The sequence below is a fragment of the Prunus mume genome, linkage group LG2, assembly GCF_029339155.1.
Source record: "Prunus mume cultivar Tortuosa linkage group LG2, ASM2933915v1, whole genome shotgun sequence".
Taxonomy (NCBI): domain Eukaryota; kingdom Viridiplantae; phylum Streptophyta; class Magnoliopsida; order Rosales; family Rosaceae; genus Prunus; species Prunus mume.
The window spans coordinates 28,172,109-28,187,192 of NC_142699.1; the positions used below are offsets into that span (position 1 = coordinate 28,172,109).

Consider the following 15,084-nt stretch of genomic DNA (forward strand, 5'->3'; position numbering starts at 1 on the left):
GAAGGCAGCAAGAAAAGTTGAGTGAGCAAATATGGGAGCAAGAGAAAGAGACTGTACACTATTAATTTCTGCTACAAATTCCAAATTGATTAAAGATACCAAATTCACCTTTCCACAAAATTCCATCTATTGTTTTGCTTGTTATATTTATTTGTTTGGATCTTATTTATTCAAGCAATCCTCAAATTTCATCAACTTCAATATATGCACAATGCAGTTAGAAACATCAGAAAGTTAAAAACCAGCACTGGATCATCTTACAGAAAAATATGGTGAACACTGGACATTACTAATTGTTTTAATCCCAAAATGCCTTCTAGCTACATTTAACAATTCTGACACAGACTTGCCACCAGCCAAACTAAATCAGGCAATTGAAACAGTGCTGACAAATAGATTGCCAACAAGCAATAAGATTGTCAGTAAATGTAAATGAAGGCATCTAAATTATCCAAATACTTGATGAAACATCTAAGCAGCAGGGGGCCGAAGTTCATGATCACGAGATGTATCACGGACCGATGGAGGTAAATAATGCCACATTGGAACCAGACTATAGCTAGGATACATTGCCATCTTGCTTGCCCCAGGATGATATGCAGCTGGGACTGCTGGAGTGGGTTGGAACAAACCCAGAAGGTGAAATTGCCATACCTTTCAACTGCTTCTCCAACCTTTCTTTATCTGCTTTCAGTACAAGTTTCTCTTCACGGAGTTCATTCTTCTCTGCCTGTCATAGGCAAGAACAGTCAACAAAGTGAGTACTCAAAACTTCTCAAGTAGTAAAACTGAAATATGGGGAGAGTTTGAACCGTCTAACAACCACCCTGATTCTAAATTCCAAATTGTACCTCAAGAGTTCAAAATAACCTTATGTTTCATTTGAAATTGAGGAATTTTAGTATAAATTGATCAAACCCTACCAATACATAAATATTTGAATCTGTAGGGGAAGAAAGCAACAAAAGTTTCCCTTTCTCTAAAACGTATTTTGTACACTGATTTTAAATGATGCATTGTACCTAGTTATTTCAAATTCAAAATATTGCATTAGTCATTTTGAACATGTTGTACTTTTTTTTTTTTTAATGAATACTCCAACAAATGTAGACTTAATCTTGAAATTTCAATCTTGTCTTAATTTATATCTAGTCATTTTGAACATGTTGTAATTTCTTTTTATGAATACTCCAACAAATGTAGACTTAATCTTGAAATTTCAATCTTGTGTCTTAATCCGTGCATCCAAATGCACCTTTAAGTAATTCATGCCTCTGATTAAAAACAAAAGATTGAAAACCAGTCCATCATCGCAATGCAATGGGAGAGAAGTCAAGGTCAAAGAAAGAAGCTGACCTAATGTTATGATGGATGAATGAAAGCTTACAAGAAAGCTATATAGGGATTCTACACACTTGAAAGGGGTATCTTGAATAGTTACGACTGTAAATTATGATAATAAAGGATAAGTTTTTGGTGGAACGAATCTTTTATAGAATCAACTTATACATGGTACAAATCAAGTCATTGTTGAAATGATTTATTGTATAATCTCCAGCCGAGAGGAGCTTGTCCAAGGTATCAAGTGAAGCAAAAGGGATGCTTGGAATTTTACCCGAGTTTACCACAAACCACATGGAAACAAATAATACTTTAAAATCAATCATAAAGGCCTATCATAACTTTAAGATCATCTGAAGCAATTTTCTGTTCATTTTCAATCAACTAAAGCTAAGGTCAAATAAGTTTGAAATACAAGATTGCAGAGATGGCTCGAAAGGATTAGCTGAAATGAAAAGAATATTGCTTTCAAACTCAGTGTTATTTGTCTTCTCCAACACTATAATTGAATGAATGAAGATGATCTAAAGCCTATGATGGCTACTTTCATTCTGGAGGTTCATACCTTCATCTAAAATCTATATATGAACATGATCATAACTTTTATTGACATGTTCTCAACCCAGCCAGGGAGGCAAAGATTAAAAAACCAAGATATGTTTTTGACAAATTCTGTGCCAGCTACCAAATGGTCCAAATCTCATAATATAACTTTCATTCAAAAGAAAACAAAAATACTTTAAGTAAATGAGCTAGGAAATGATGAACCTTTAAACTTTTTACTTCTTCAAGTAACTTTTCATTTGTTTCTTTGAGCTCCTGAGCTTCAGCTCTCAGCTGGGTCAAAACCCTTATGGCATCATCAAGAATAGCAGGCTTGTCAGATTTGGGCGGTCTCCCAGGTTCTAAAACAGCGCTCAACTCCACAAACCTGCAAGAAGAATCAAAACCAACATGTTTCCAATCAAAAATAAATAAAGAAAAATAATAAAATCTACTCATCTGATCAATACAAATTAACCCAATTCAACAAAAAACAAAAAACAAAAGACAAAAAGAAAAGACAGAAAAATGAGATTGGATGCATGCCTGTCATTCAATCTCTCCCTCCTCAACTTCTCACGGCAGGCTTTCGCTCCAGACCCAGAGCAAGAAGAATCGGTTCGTCCCCTGTTTCATGATCAAACCCAACAACCAAAACACCATTAAAATGACAAAAAGCTTGGCACTTTCAGAACACAGAAAGCAATTACATTACTGCAGATTCACGGGAAAATGAAAAAACAAGAAAGTACCTTTTGCGAGGGCACTCTTTTTCCGGTGAGAAAGCAGCAGGAACATCAACAGCAGAGAATTCGAATTCCCTAAATGAAGGAGTGTCATTAGGCCAAAGGAAATCGCTGGGCTGGTTCGTCTCCTCGATGTAATCAAGATACTCTATCCATTCCTCCATCAGAGAATACATGAGAGACTGAGTCCTATTCTATTAATATGATTCCAAAGACTTTTGATGCACAATTTAATTAATTAATTTTTTTAATATAGAATAAGCGCGCACAAAACAAATTGAGCATGTAGTTTATTACTTTAGGTTTTTTTTTTTCTGAATTATAAAACCCGAATTAGGAAAAAAGATTGGTGTATGTGACGGAGAGATTAGGTGGCCTGCTCACTGGTGTTATCAATTCACATACATTTTAACGGCCTAAAATTTTACTATTTAAGATTTAAAATTGGATAATAGGACCATATACATGTAATTTATATGGATAAATTGGTATATTTGGTGATGTTTCCTTAGCAGCACCGAAATTTTGGCATGGGTTTCCAAATCCTTTCCAACTACTTGTATTTTGCATCAATAAAACTCTTGTTAATTATATACACTGCAACAAAATATTCTTTTTGTTTTCACGAGAGGTTATTGAGGTAGGATCACAAGAGGTGACTAATGGAAGTGCTAGTAATCGGATGGACTCAGCCTAATTTTATTCGAATGAGGTCTCAAATTGCCTAATTTTGTTCGATTTAGGTCTCAACCTGCTCAATTTTATTCGATTTAAGTCTCAAACTGCAACCAAATCAATGATAACAGCAAGATTCAGTTTAGTTCGGTGAGGTTTATATAGTGTGGTCATAGAACAACCCTACATGAATGATGAATATGTTAACCTTCCTAAATAATCATACGTGTATCAACACTTGGAACAATGCATGTTTAATCCCAATACAATGAATAATTAAGATGAATTTAATAAGAACTTTGAATAACTTATAATGAAGATGAATGAACTATGTGATAAATGATCTATAAACTATCTTAATTTTTGGACCAAAATCCCGCCTCAACTCCTTTCACAAATAATTAACTAAATACCTTATGTTCTCTTATATAATATCAAACTTCATACTATAAATTGAACAAAGACTTTTAGCATAAGAGGAGTTTTGAGAGAGAGAGAGAGAGAGAGAGAGAGAGGAATGTATAAGATGTGTTACAACAGTAAACGAAGATGATAACAGATAAATATGTGGTTTGATTGGGGTAGAGAATTTCAAATAAACCAAATTGAACTCAATAAAATTAAGTATTGCTTGTTTCAAATCGGTCCAGTCTTTTCAACGGTTTGGGTGGTGTTTTACTTACCTACCCCTAGACAGAAGAAATCAATCAGGTTTAATAATTGGTCTTTGCGGGCCTCATAAAAGAAACCATTTTCTAATACATTATAATATGGTGTGGATACATATGTCACAGTCTTTGATTTAAAGGAAAAAAATCATGTCACAGGTACTGCAAAGTCTAGGCCAGTAGCTAATAGAAAATAAACCATTTTATTGTCAATGATCAAATGATGATGTGCGCAGCCTTAATAAATCAAAATCATTGCCACCAAGTAAGGAAAAGAAGATCATTACCGAGTTCGAAAGACTAACACAGACGAAAAAATAATAGAGAAATACTAGCTATTTTCCTCTTGCCATGTCTATCATGGAAAAATATTAGCTACCTTCCCTCTTGGCATGGCTATCATGTTTGTCAAGCTATGAATTTAAACTACACACCACCCATGAATCAAACAAGAAGATAAATTATAAGAATGTTAAAAAGCATAACATGCCAAAAGAGCATTTACACTTTGTTCTATGTCTCTCCATTCTTCTGTTTTCATGTCATAATGGATCAAGAATAAACATCTCCAAGAATAATTGGTACTGACTCAATTTGGGAGGCATCATATACAACATCAAGTTTTGATTTGCCAATCAGAGCCTGGGCAGGTATCAGGAGGAGCCACCAAATTTGCATGGATTCATAACTTGTAGACAGCAACACAAGCATCACTACAAATCTTGAATTTCTTTAACACCAAAGAGCATCTTTGCCCTCCTGAACTTCATATAATTATAACTCCATAATTAACCACTAATAGAATATGCTCTGCAAAAATGCATAGGTGCTCAGGTACGGTCATTTTCAGTAGGCCATAGAATGATTAAGATCTTACTAAGCTTTGGATTAAATTTTAAAAAAAACACATATTATTAAACTGGAAGATCACTTTCAGAGTTGAAATTTATCCATCTTTGAGTTCCCATACAATGGAAGTTACCATTCCTTAGAAGCAACAGATTGATCAGCACACAGCTTTGAAGCAAAACAGTGAAAGAAAAATTAAATCACACGGGCTTCGTTCTTAAGCTTGTCAATCAACTCATCCACAGAAGAAAGGATGACCCCTGCCTTTCTTTTGGGAGGTTCGGTGACTTGAACTTCCTCTATATCGGATTTGATTTCCACATTCAGATCCTCTGGAGAAAATTTCTTTATGGCCTTTGATTTCGCTTTCATTATGTTGGGGAGAGTTGCATACCTTGGTTGGTTCAGCCTCAAATCAGTGCTGCAAGAGGGCCACGGAAACAAGTATTAATTTAGAATTTTCACCAAAGATCAGGTTTAGACAATATTCTTCCTCCTTCCCTGCATATATGTGTGTATTTGATGATCTTTTGGCTGGTTTTCAGTCCATTACTTTAATTGATATTTCAAATTTTCTAATATAAAATATCTAAAGTTGAACCCTTCAAACTGTAGTGACATCACCAAGTAACAAGTTTTCTTAAAATGTTATCAAAATTATGTCATTATCACACGTCTTTCACATTTGTCAATTTAAAGATAGGCCATTTTAGACTTTTAGTATCATTTTACGTGGCAACACTGTTTGTCTATATTTTATATTAATAAGTGATTGATCACTTTTTTTCTTTTAAGGAGAGGGGGGTGGTGTTTATCTTTCTGAATCAAATTCTTATTTTACGCATGCTGTCCATGTTAAGAAAATAAATTGTTTTTGGAAACTAATTTGATACTGATACATAGACAAAATAGTAAAGAAGTAATAATTATATAAGTTCAGCAATTCTAGGATTACCCTACCTACCTTAATTGAACACTTGGGTTTTATTGTCTCAGCCTTACTTCTTACACTTCTCGGTTTTTGATGGCCTAGCCAATTGGTTTGAAGATAATCCAAGGTGTAGCAATCCTAGGCAGCTTGGTCTGGCTTGAAATTTAATCTTTACTGTCACTTGTTGGTTTCTGTGGGTGTGTTGTTATGTGTTCGATTCTAATTTTCAAATTCCTAGAGAACCAAGTAATTGTATCCTTCAACTGGCTCAAGGTTAAACAGGTCCTTAGTTGCAGACCTCTTCATGCCCAAGCTTTATTGGTTTGGTAACCCCCTTCATCAAGGTTACTTGAAGCTGAATGTGGATGGTTCTAGATAAGGGCCTGACGATTATCTAGATGCTGGGGGCTAATCCGAGACTGGAAGGTATAAGGGCTAACATCAGCTGAGGTGATATCATTCCAGCTGAACTTTGGGCTTTATACCATGGTCTTAAGATGGCTTGGGATAAAAAAAATTCCAATCTGTTGGTTGAAGTTGATTCAGCAATTATTCTTCATCTGATTTTAGGATCTGTCAGCACCACCCATCCTTTCATTGGTCTCACCATTGAGTGTATATGTTTAAGCCGAGGTGGTTTCTATTGCTTAGTGTCCCATGTTCATCGGGAACTCAATTTTGGCAGCCAATAGTTGAATTTCACCAGCAGTGTTGAGAAAAAAAAATTTGCTTAGTGTGGGTTGTCTAGTGTTTTGGGTTTAGGCCCTCCATACAGGAGTAGATATGTTATAACTAAACCAAGTAAATGGGTCAGCTTTTCTATTTCTGAACCATTCATATTTTTCAATTTGATGATATTTCTCCGTCCAATTAATCCACTGTGTGTGTACAAATAAGCATGGTGCAACATTTTTGTCGCTTTGAAATTTGGGTGAGGATGGAGATGGAGATAGATGCATCCAAGTGTCCAAAAACGAATGCATGAGAAGATCTGATACTTACGTTATCACTGCTGGCAAATCTAGACACAAAGTCTCGAGACCACCATCTACCTCTCTGTCCACTGTCACTACTTGCTTCTCCTTATCCAGCACAACCTACTGGAAATATTTAGTCATATGAAGAAATTCATAAAAAAATTTGTCTGAAAATCAGAATAGAACAAAATGCACTATCAACGCATGTCATTCTCTGTGAAATTCTGCTCAATGTTAACTCGGAGAGACAACTAAAAACATGCAAAGAAGTAACAGTAGAGAAAAACATATTACTTCTACGAATCATCTACAGTGCTATATATGTATAGATTTTAAGATGGACATATGTTCTCATGAATACAAAACTGAAAGGACAATGTATTTGTTTCAGCTGAGAGGATAATGTCTTTGTGATGGAGTTAAGAGAAGGCAAATAAGATTCTTTTTTTGAGAAAATAAATGAAATTTAGGAATAACAGGGATTTCAGGATGAGAAATAGAAGAAGTTTTAGTACAAACAGAACCACATCTCTCCAAATAAACCAGGTACTTCAAATACCAGAGGCCCCTGACCCATTATGTTGTCTGATGTTACAGAATTTAAACAAAGACTGGCCATAAACAAAAGAACTTAAGGTAAGCATATTGACCAAGAGAGCAACTAGATTCTCAGATTGTCAAAACTCAAGATAACTAACATGTGACAAGGTCGGTATACATGCTTCTAAGGCTCTAACTATACTCCCAACCACCTCAATTAATGTTCTTTACACCCTTGTTTCACTTTAGAGCCTTTCATCTGCAATTCTTCCTTGTGGCACGCCTAATTTCAAAATTCACTTTCATCAGTGCAAACAAACTTTTGAAAAGCAGTATCCAATTTTCCACTAGTTAGTGCCTATGCTATAAGGGCCCTCAGAAGCCATAAGGTATCCAGGTCAATAGGGATATCTGCAGAATAGATGTATCTCGAAGGCATAGAGAGAGGAACACCTCCCAAACCTTAACTTCCTGATTTTAATTTCTTCAGACGTCTCCCTGCTGCAGGAATATTATACTATGGAGTGAAACTACAAAACGGGGTAGTGCTTCTAGCCAGCCAGCTAAGCTTTACATTTATTGACTATAATACCAAAACAAAGTCATTTGTGCCTCCTGGCCAGTACAATTAAAAGGATCGTAAACAAAATCCTTTGCTCGGCCCTTAAAAGCAAACGAGAAATTAGAAGCTGATAATCAGCAGCATCAACAGACTAATATTAACTACTAAGCTTTGAGGCTAGACGGTTCGAATTCTTAAATTACCGATTAAAAGTCCGAAAAACGACATCTGGATTTCAAACATAGTCTCATATTCGCCTACATTTAAAACTTCAACTTATAATGCATGAACATATTAATAATCATATTCCTCAATTACTTAATGGTGTGAAACAAAATACCACAAGGAAGCAAGCAATGTAAGTATGCAAGTTGTAAGCAGCAATTTCTTCTCTACTTAAATGGAGGGCCTTTCTATTTTTTAATGAGTGAACAGATAAATAAATAACTAACCTTTGAAGCAAAGGTCCCTTGAGGCCAGTTCAGCAGCCCTGCCACCATTTGCCCCGTTTGATTGCAATCATCGTCAATAGCCTACACATTTACTCAATACATGTCTAAAGGATAATACTTTCACTTCTTTAAACCAATACCAACAATGCAAACACACAAAACCCAAATCTTTAAAACTAAAAGAAAATAGATTTAAGAAAAACCTGCTTGCCAAGAATGAGAAGGCCAGGCTTCTCAACCTCCACGAGAGCTCTCAAAAGCTTAGCAACAGACAAAGGGTACAGAGGACCACCAGTCTCCACATGAATGCCCCTATCAGCTCCCATAGCAAGGCCTGTCCTGAGCGTATCGACGCACTGCTTTAGACCCATGGTGACGGCCACAACCTCCGAGGCCATGCCCGCCTCTTTGATCCGAAGGGCCTCTTCCAAAGCAATCTCGCAGAATGGGTTCATCGACATCTTCACGTTCTGGGTCTCCACGCCGCTCTGTGAAACAAAACGAAATGAAACTGTTCGATTAGAAAGACATGATTTTGAAATGAAATACGAACTGGGTTTGTGTTCGATTGGCCTTGCCTTATTGGATTTGACTCGGATTTTGACGGCGTAGTCGACGACCCGCTTTATCGCCACCATTATCTTCATGGTTTCTTTCTTCTGCTCGGTCTGCTTGCCAAGAATGGTGATTGGAATTGGATAATCCGGTGTGAGAAGAAGAGTGAGGAAAGAGAGTTGGAAACGGCATTGGCATTGCTGAGCTAGCAGCTACTACTAGTAGATAAAATGGTGCCCGCAACTTTCCTAGTATAATAAGCTCTCATTTTATATGTGACCAAATAAATAAATAAAAAGCTCTCATTTTGTATTTTCTTTTGTTTTCTTCTTCACTATTTGAATCCGAAGACAAATGGAAAATCGACACGTATTAATTTTATCTTTTGTCAAAAATTCACATGCATTATAACAGCAAAAAATCCCGACCAAAAAAATATAATACAAGAAAATATTTGCCATCATAAATACTACATGCTCAACAAATTAAGTGTAAAGAGGCAAGTTTCATGCACTAAACCTAACTTCATATCATAAATAATTTTGTTAAATTGAACTTGATGGTGTTTATGTGGCGCTCATGTTGCCCTATTTAATAAGAGGAATGCTAACAACCTTCTCTCTAACCTTTTCTTTTGGACTTTCTCACTTTTTTGTTGACATGTGTCATTCTCTTTACACTTAAAACAATGTCATTAATATATTATGCAAACTAACTTTTTCTTTCCAAGTTTACCCTTATTAAATGTATTCAATTTATCCAAAAAAATTTCAAAACTTTCTTACCATCTTATTAAATTTTTTTTAACGTCAATTATTTTTTTAAAAGAAAATGTTTGCTTTTTAAAAAAAAGAGGAAATGTCGTTTTTTTTATTAATAAAAAAAAGTCTAAACTTGGCGTTAAAAAAATGGACATTTCCTCTTTTCTTTTTTTTAAATGCATACATTTTCTTAAATAAAAAAAATTGACGTTAAAAAAAAATTGATAAGATAGTAAGAAAGTTGTAAATTTTTTTTGGATAAATTGAATACATTTAATAAGGGTAAACTTGGAAAGCAAAAGTTAGCTTGTATAATATATTAATGACATTGTTTTAAGTGTAAGGAGAATGACACATGTCAAGTAAAAGATGAAGAAGGTTCAAAGGAAAAGGCTAGAGAGAAGGTTGCTAGCATTCCTCATTTAATAATTATGATGTAACTAGATATCTAAGGTCTAAACTTGTTACTTTTTATAGCTCATTCATGCGTGCGCCTGATCTTAAACAGACTAAAACTACAATTTTTATTTTTATTTGTATTTTCCTTTCATGTTTCAAAACAATCTTATATTATTTTTCATCACTATAAATGTTAAATTTGTTTGTTGAAACGTTGCGAACATAAATATTTAAAAAAAATCAATATAAACGCAAGTGCGGAGTTGGGAATTTTCAATGGGGAGGGTAATCTTCTTTTCTGTGATTGGGCTTTTTTTTTAGGAGAATGCTAGGTTTACCACATTTTTATACCATATTGTATACCACCTCTGTAATTTAGCATTACCCTTTTTCCTAATACAAGCAATTGGGGGAGGGGGGTTTACACAAATATTTCATGGGTGTTTAGGGGTTTCGAAACCTCTGCCCACATGTATGAAAGTGGAAGAGCTCATCCAATTGAGTTATACCCTACAGGCAAGTTTAGTGTTATAGCATTCAATTTGGGTGCGCTACAAGATTTTATTTGAGTAAGTTACACTTCAAATAAGTAAAAATAGGTCAACGAAGTCTAGCCTAGTGGAACAGGGCCTCAACTTGCAGACCAGTGATATAAAGTTCGACCCCATAACACATTGATAATCTGTGTGAGAAGAACTCATTCTTCCATTATGGCTTGCCCAAAAAAGGAAGTAAAAATAGAGTAATTGTAGCATGGTACTGAAGTATAGCCGTGTGATACAATTTACCAAAAGTTGCAGGTCGTGCCTAGCTCGAGCTCATGTCATATCTTGAATGTTTCATGTTCGTTTTGTCGGCCTAAGCCCAAGCCCATTTACTTCTGCTGTCGGCCTCATCCATGTTGTGTTTGAGCCTGTATTGATCACATCTCTCTTTATAATTTCTAATCACAGACAAATGTAATGAAGCCCCACACATGCCTGATATTCACAGGCAATAGATCCAAAACCCATATACACAGAACATGGCTCTTAGGAAAGCGGTGTTGTTGTTGACCATCAATCTTTTTTGGTATAGAAAAGAAAAGGGGAGGGGAGGCTACCAATCTCAAGGTCTTGGGTTTTTTTTTTTTTTTTTTTTTTGGTTGAGAATTTACAGAGAGGGTATTAACTTCTTTTTAAGTTTTTATATATTACTCACCCAAAGAGATTGTCGATAGTGAAACTCAAACTTAAATTTGAATAGCAAAGAAAATGATTCTAACCAACTCAACCAACTCTCTTTAGTGACCATCAGTCTTTTCACGCACACAGTGCCTACTGTTTTATGATTCTATTATATTCTAACTCTACAGACACTAGTCTTTTTGTTTTTGTCAGCTGATGGAAAAGCTCTATTCTCAGTGAGAAACCAACTGTGGATTTCAGGGATGTGAACCCAAAATACAGCTTTATGAAACTTTTGTTTGGAGCGTATTCGAAGGCAGTGAGACATCAAAATCTGTTCTTGACACCTTACCCAACCCAACCTTTTGCAACAGTCTTGCACATTAATTAGAGAACTATGCAGGATTTTGACATAAGATTTGACTTCTGTAGCAACTATTCATTGTCGAGAAAATTAGAATGCGCAGACTCAAAGGGGAAGAATAAAATAATTCATTCGCGATGAACTGGTTTTCTTTTTTGAGTAAATAATTGTAGTATTTGGCGCAGTCCATCCACTGAAAACTAAACTGTAGTATTTATTTATAGAGTCTGTCCGTGACTCAAATTGTGTGCCAGAAGACACAAACCACAAGTATATAAACATAGTTGTCAGAATAGTAATAGTAAGTAGCTAACTACTGTTCCTGCATATCAAAGTGGACCAATCACAATAGCCCTCACTTGAATGAACTCTGTGGCTTTCCTTTTAGCTAAAGGAATTGACCCTTGCTTTGTAGAAAACTTCTCTATCACCTGTATGCATAGTGTTTATTTCCTGTTAATCATGTAATGAGAGATATCGACATATAATTATATCCGTCACGACTTACACTTACTTTCTCATTTATTTAACTTTGTTGTAACCATTATAAGTTGAGATTGAACTTTGGCAAAGCAAAAGTGAGATAAGAGAATTATATACATTAGTTTCATTTGTCTCACAATTAGAGCTATTACGTACCACTAATCTCGCCTCACTGAAGATTTTCTCGTCACAAAAGTGCAGTATATTGATTTAGTGAATATTTTGACACAAACCTAATTTCAAAAAAAGAAATCACTAATCTCATTTTTGTGTATGATTGGAGATATCATTTGATTTCTAGGTAAGTAGGTTAATATTCCAGACTGGAAAATAGTTGGCATCATTGAGGGGAGAACCCCACCAAACCATACATATGAACAAATCATATATACCTCCCTTCTACCAGCATTAGCATTATTGATGATCACACATGAAGGCACTTAATTATATGATTGTTTCAAATTGAAGAGGACCCATATCTGCCAACTTAATCAAATGGAAAGGGACCTTCCCCCTTTCACACGCTTTGTAATCTTTGGATTCTGCTAGTTGGTCTACACAAAGGGGCCATGCTAAATTCATTTTTTTTTCCTTTTAAAAATAATTTGATTCTTGTGGTTGGTCTGTCTTTCTCTGATAAGCAACAATGAAATTCACAATTATTCAATTCAATATAGGTGGGTGGGAAAAAGGATCATTTGAAAAAAGAATTGAAAAAAAAGAAAGAATAAAAAGTGGTAATTTCAGCAATGATGCCCAATCCCACCACATAAACCAAAAAGAAATTCCAGTAGAGCGCTATGGTTTCAAATTTCAATTGAATATGGCTATATGACATTAACAAATCCTTTAATCTCTCAATAATACATCTAAAATCTCTATCTCACAAAAAACACTAAAAACTTGCAAAATCCCAAGAAGAAAAAAATAAGGCAGACTAGAAAGGAAAAAAAAACTTGGCCTATGTCTCCAAATAAACAGGAAGAATTGCACTTCTAGATCCCCTACCATTTCCAAAAGAAAAGAAAGATCTTCTAACCCTACCACTACTACTACAACCTTCAATGGGACTCATCTCATTGACTTGCCTGTGCTGCTGCTGCTGCTGCACAGCCTCTTGAACTGCCAAATAGAGCTGCCTATCAGCTGAAGAGTCCATTGAGAAAGACCTCCTTATGGGTTGGATTGAGAACTGCTCATCTTTGCCTCTAATGTCAATACATTCATCCCCCATGCTTGTAACCTTGTTGTGAAGCTTTCTTGCTAATTTCTTGGGCACACTTCTGTTTTCCAATTTCCTTGGTGAAGGGCTAATAGAAATCACTGATGCCTCCTCTGAATTCAGTCTTTCTTGCCTCCCAAGCATTGTTTGCTCCATCGAATTATCATTACTCAATTCGATCACCACGTAGTCTTCATCACCGCCACTTAGGCTACCTGCATATGGACTTGGATCTTGGGGTGAAGAGCTTGGAGCAACAATTCGGTCAAATGGAAACCGGGTTGTGGTCGAAATGCTTGTTCTGCAAAGTGGGCAATTGGCATTGCTTTGAAGCCAAACATCAATGCAATCAATGTGAAAAATGTGGCTGCAATTTGGTATGATCCTCAGCTTCTCATCTTCTTGGAACTCATTCAAGCAAACTGCACACTCACAAAAGCTTCCCTCTTCAAATCCTCTGTTCCTATCTTTCTTGAATTGCAACAATGGGATTGATCTGATCACAGCCTCATCAAGCCCTCTAGTCTCTAACCCTGGAGAGTAGGCCACTAGCTGGTCTTCATCGCGCCTATTTCGCGATAATGAGAATCGTCTGAGAAGATCAACACGGTGCCAATTGAGGCAGCATTTGATCACAAAGATGTAGTAGCTCACAAGCAAGAAAGCTGTGGCTATAATTCCTATTATGGCAATGGCTATAATGGGGAAACTTGTGTCTGAATGATGAACAGGAGCCCCAAAGATTGTCCTTCCTGGACTTGTTGTTGGAGGAAGAGCTTGTGACAAATGGATCAAGTAGCTTTTGCTTACAAGATCCATGAAAATGGAGGCTCCTATGACCAATAAAAACTACTCTGGTCTTCTTAGATCTTGAAACTTATACAGAAAAATACGCAGACACATAGAAAATACACAAAACCATGAAACTCACAAGAAGTGAGATGAATTAATGCTTGATTAGCAAAGATCTATACTAGAGAGAAAACCCAGTTCGGACTGAGTTGGAGAAGGTAGATTTGGAAAGGTGGATATGAAATCAAATGGAAGAATGAGCTAGAAGCATTGAGAAGAGAGAAAAAGATGAAAAACCCAGGTGGGAATTAATGAAAGTGATGTTGAGATGGACATGAATGGGGCTTGAAATTCAATGAAAATGTGCTTTGCTCAACTTTTTCCTTTTATTGTCTGAGTCTTTGGCTCAGAGTGCTTACGTAGTTGGTGAATTTAGATAATTGCTTAAGTGTCATGTGTCTCTCGATAATTGTACATTTTGTTATTAAATTTTGTACATTTTATTATTTAATTAATGTTACAGAAACGTATGGCAGTATGGTTATTATATATATATATATATATATATATATATATAAAGGAGGTTGTATAGAATGGGCAGTTCCCCACCATGACTTATATAGGGGCTTTGCAATTTTTTTTTTCTTTGATATAAGCGACATTAAGGAGGGGTGAGTCGAAGACTGAATTGAATCCTCATGACATTTTAGTTGTGTGCGTGGGTGTGAGAAACCATCTCCTCTATAGTTTAAAGTATTGCTTGTAATAAATAAAAAAATTGAGTTTGAGGATAGGAAATTACTTATTAAATAAAAACCAAAAAGAAAAAGAAAGAAAATAAGGGCAAAACCTTGACTTTCAACATTGTCATCCATAATCAATCATAATCAATCATAAAACAAAAAGTCTCACACCCACATGCAACCGACCATTGAATTTGTTGACCAGAGGCCTAGGCCGTTTGATTAAAGGGCAATCAAGTAGATTCCATGCATGTCTGAGTTTGCTTCCACACTGTATATGTTTCACCCGCTATACCAATTTGAAAAAGCTTTCTC

General features: G+C 35.7%; 3 protein-coding genes across 3 annotated transcripts; all 3 read right to left on the bottom strand.

Moving 5' to 3' along the window:
• Positions 1-234: 234 nt before the first annotated feature.
• LOC103324112 (transcription factor bHLH104) lies at positions 235-2,891 on the bottom strand. The gene is given in 5 exon segments (XM_008226150.2): positions 235-615; positions 617-730; positions 2,110-2,272; positions 2,431-2,511; positions 2,637-2,891. Coding segments are annotated over 5 exon segments (672 nt in total). The 5' UTR covers positions 2,807-2,891; the 3' UTR covers positions 235-471.
• Positions 2,892-4,861: 1,970 nt separating this feature from the next.
• ETFBETA (electron transfer flavoprotein beta) lies at positions 4,862-9,047 on the bottom strand. The gene is made up of 5 exons (XM_008226149.2): positions 8,863-9,047; positions 8,488-8,772; positions 8,285-8,365; positions 6,756-6,850; positions 4,862-5,243 (listed from the first exon to the last, which is right to left on the bottom strand). Exons 1-5 carry the CDS (start codon positions 8,929-8,931, stop codon positions 5,018-5,020), a joined length of 756 nt encoding a protein of 251 aa, XP_008224371.2. The 5' UTR covers positions 8,932-9,047; the 3' UTR covers positions 4,862-5,017.
• Positions 9,048-12,823: 3,776 nt separating this feature from the next.
• Positions 12,824-14,217, bottom strand: LOC103324110 (RING/U-box superfamily protein). The gene has a single exon (XM_008226147.2). The coding sequence runs from the start codon at positions 14,051-14,053 to the stop codon at positions 12,974-12,976; it is 1,080 nt and encodes a 359-aa protein (XP_008224369.2). The 5' UTR covers positions 14,054-14,217; the 3' UTR covers positions 12,824-12,973.
• Positions 14,218-15,084: the final 867 nt, after the last annotated feature.

What these genes read in the sequence shown, in the direction of transcription:
- ETFBETA (XM_008226149.2), bottom strand. Translation starts at nt 8,931, where the DNA reads ATGAAGATAATGGTGGCGATAAAGCGGGTCGTCGACTACGCCGTCAAA. An exon ending in TTCTCATTCTTGGCAAGCAG is followed by an intron (nt 8,366 to 8,487) that starts GTTTTTCTTAAA and finishes GTAAATGTGTAG; the next exon opens with GCTATTGACGATGATTGCAA. An exon ending in AAGGGACCTTTGCTTCAAAG is followed by an intron (nt 6,851 to 8,284) that starts GTTAGTTATTTA and finishes TATTTCCAGTAG; the next exon opens with GTTGTGCTGGATAAGGAGAA.
- LOC103324110 (XM_008226147.2), bottom strand. Translation starts at nt 14,053, where the DNA reads ATGGATCTTGTAAGCAAAAGCTACTTGATCCATTTGTCACAAGCTCTT.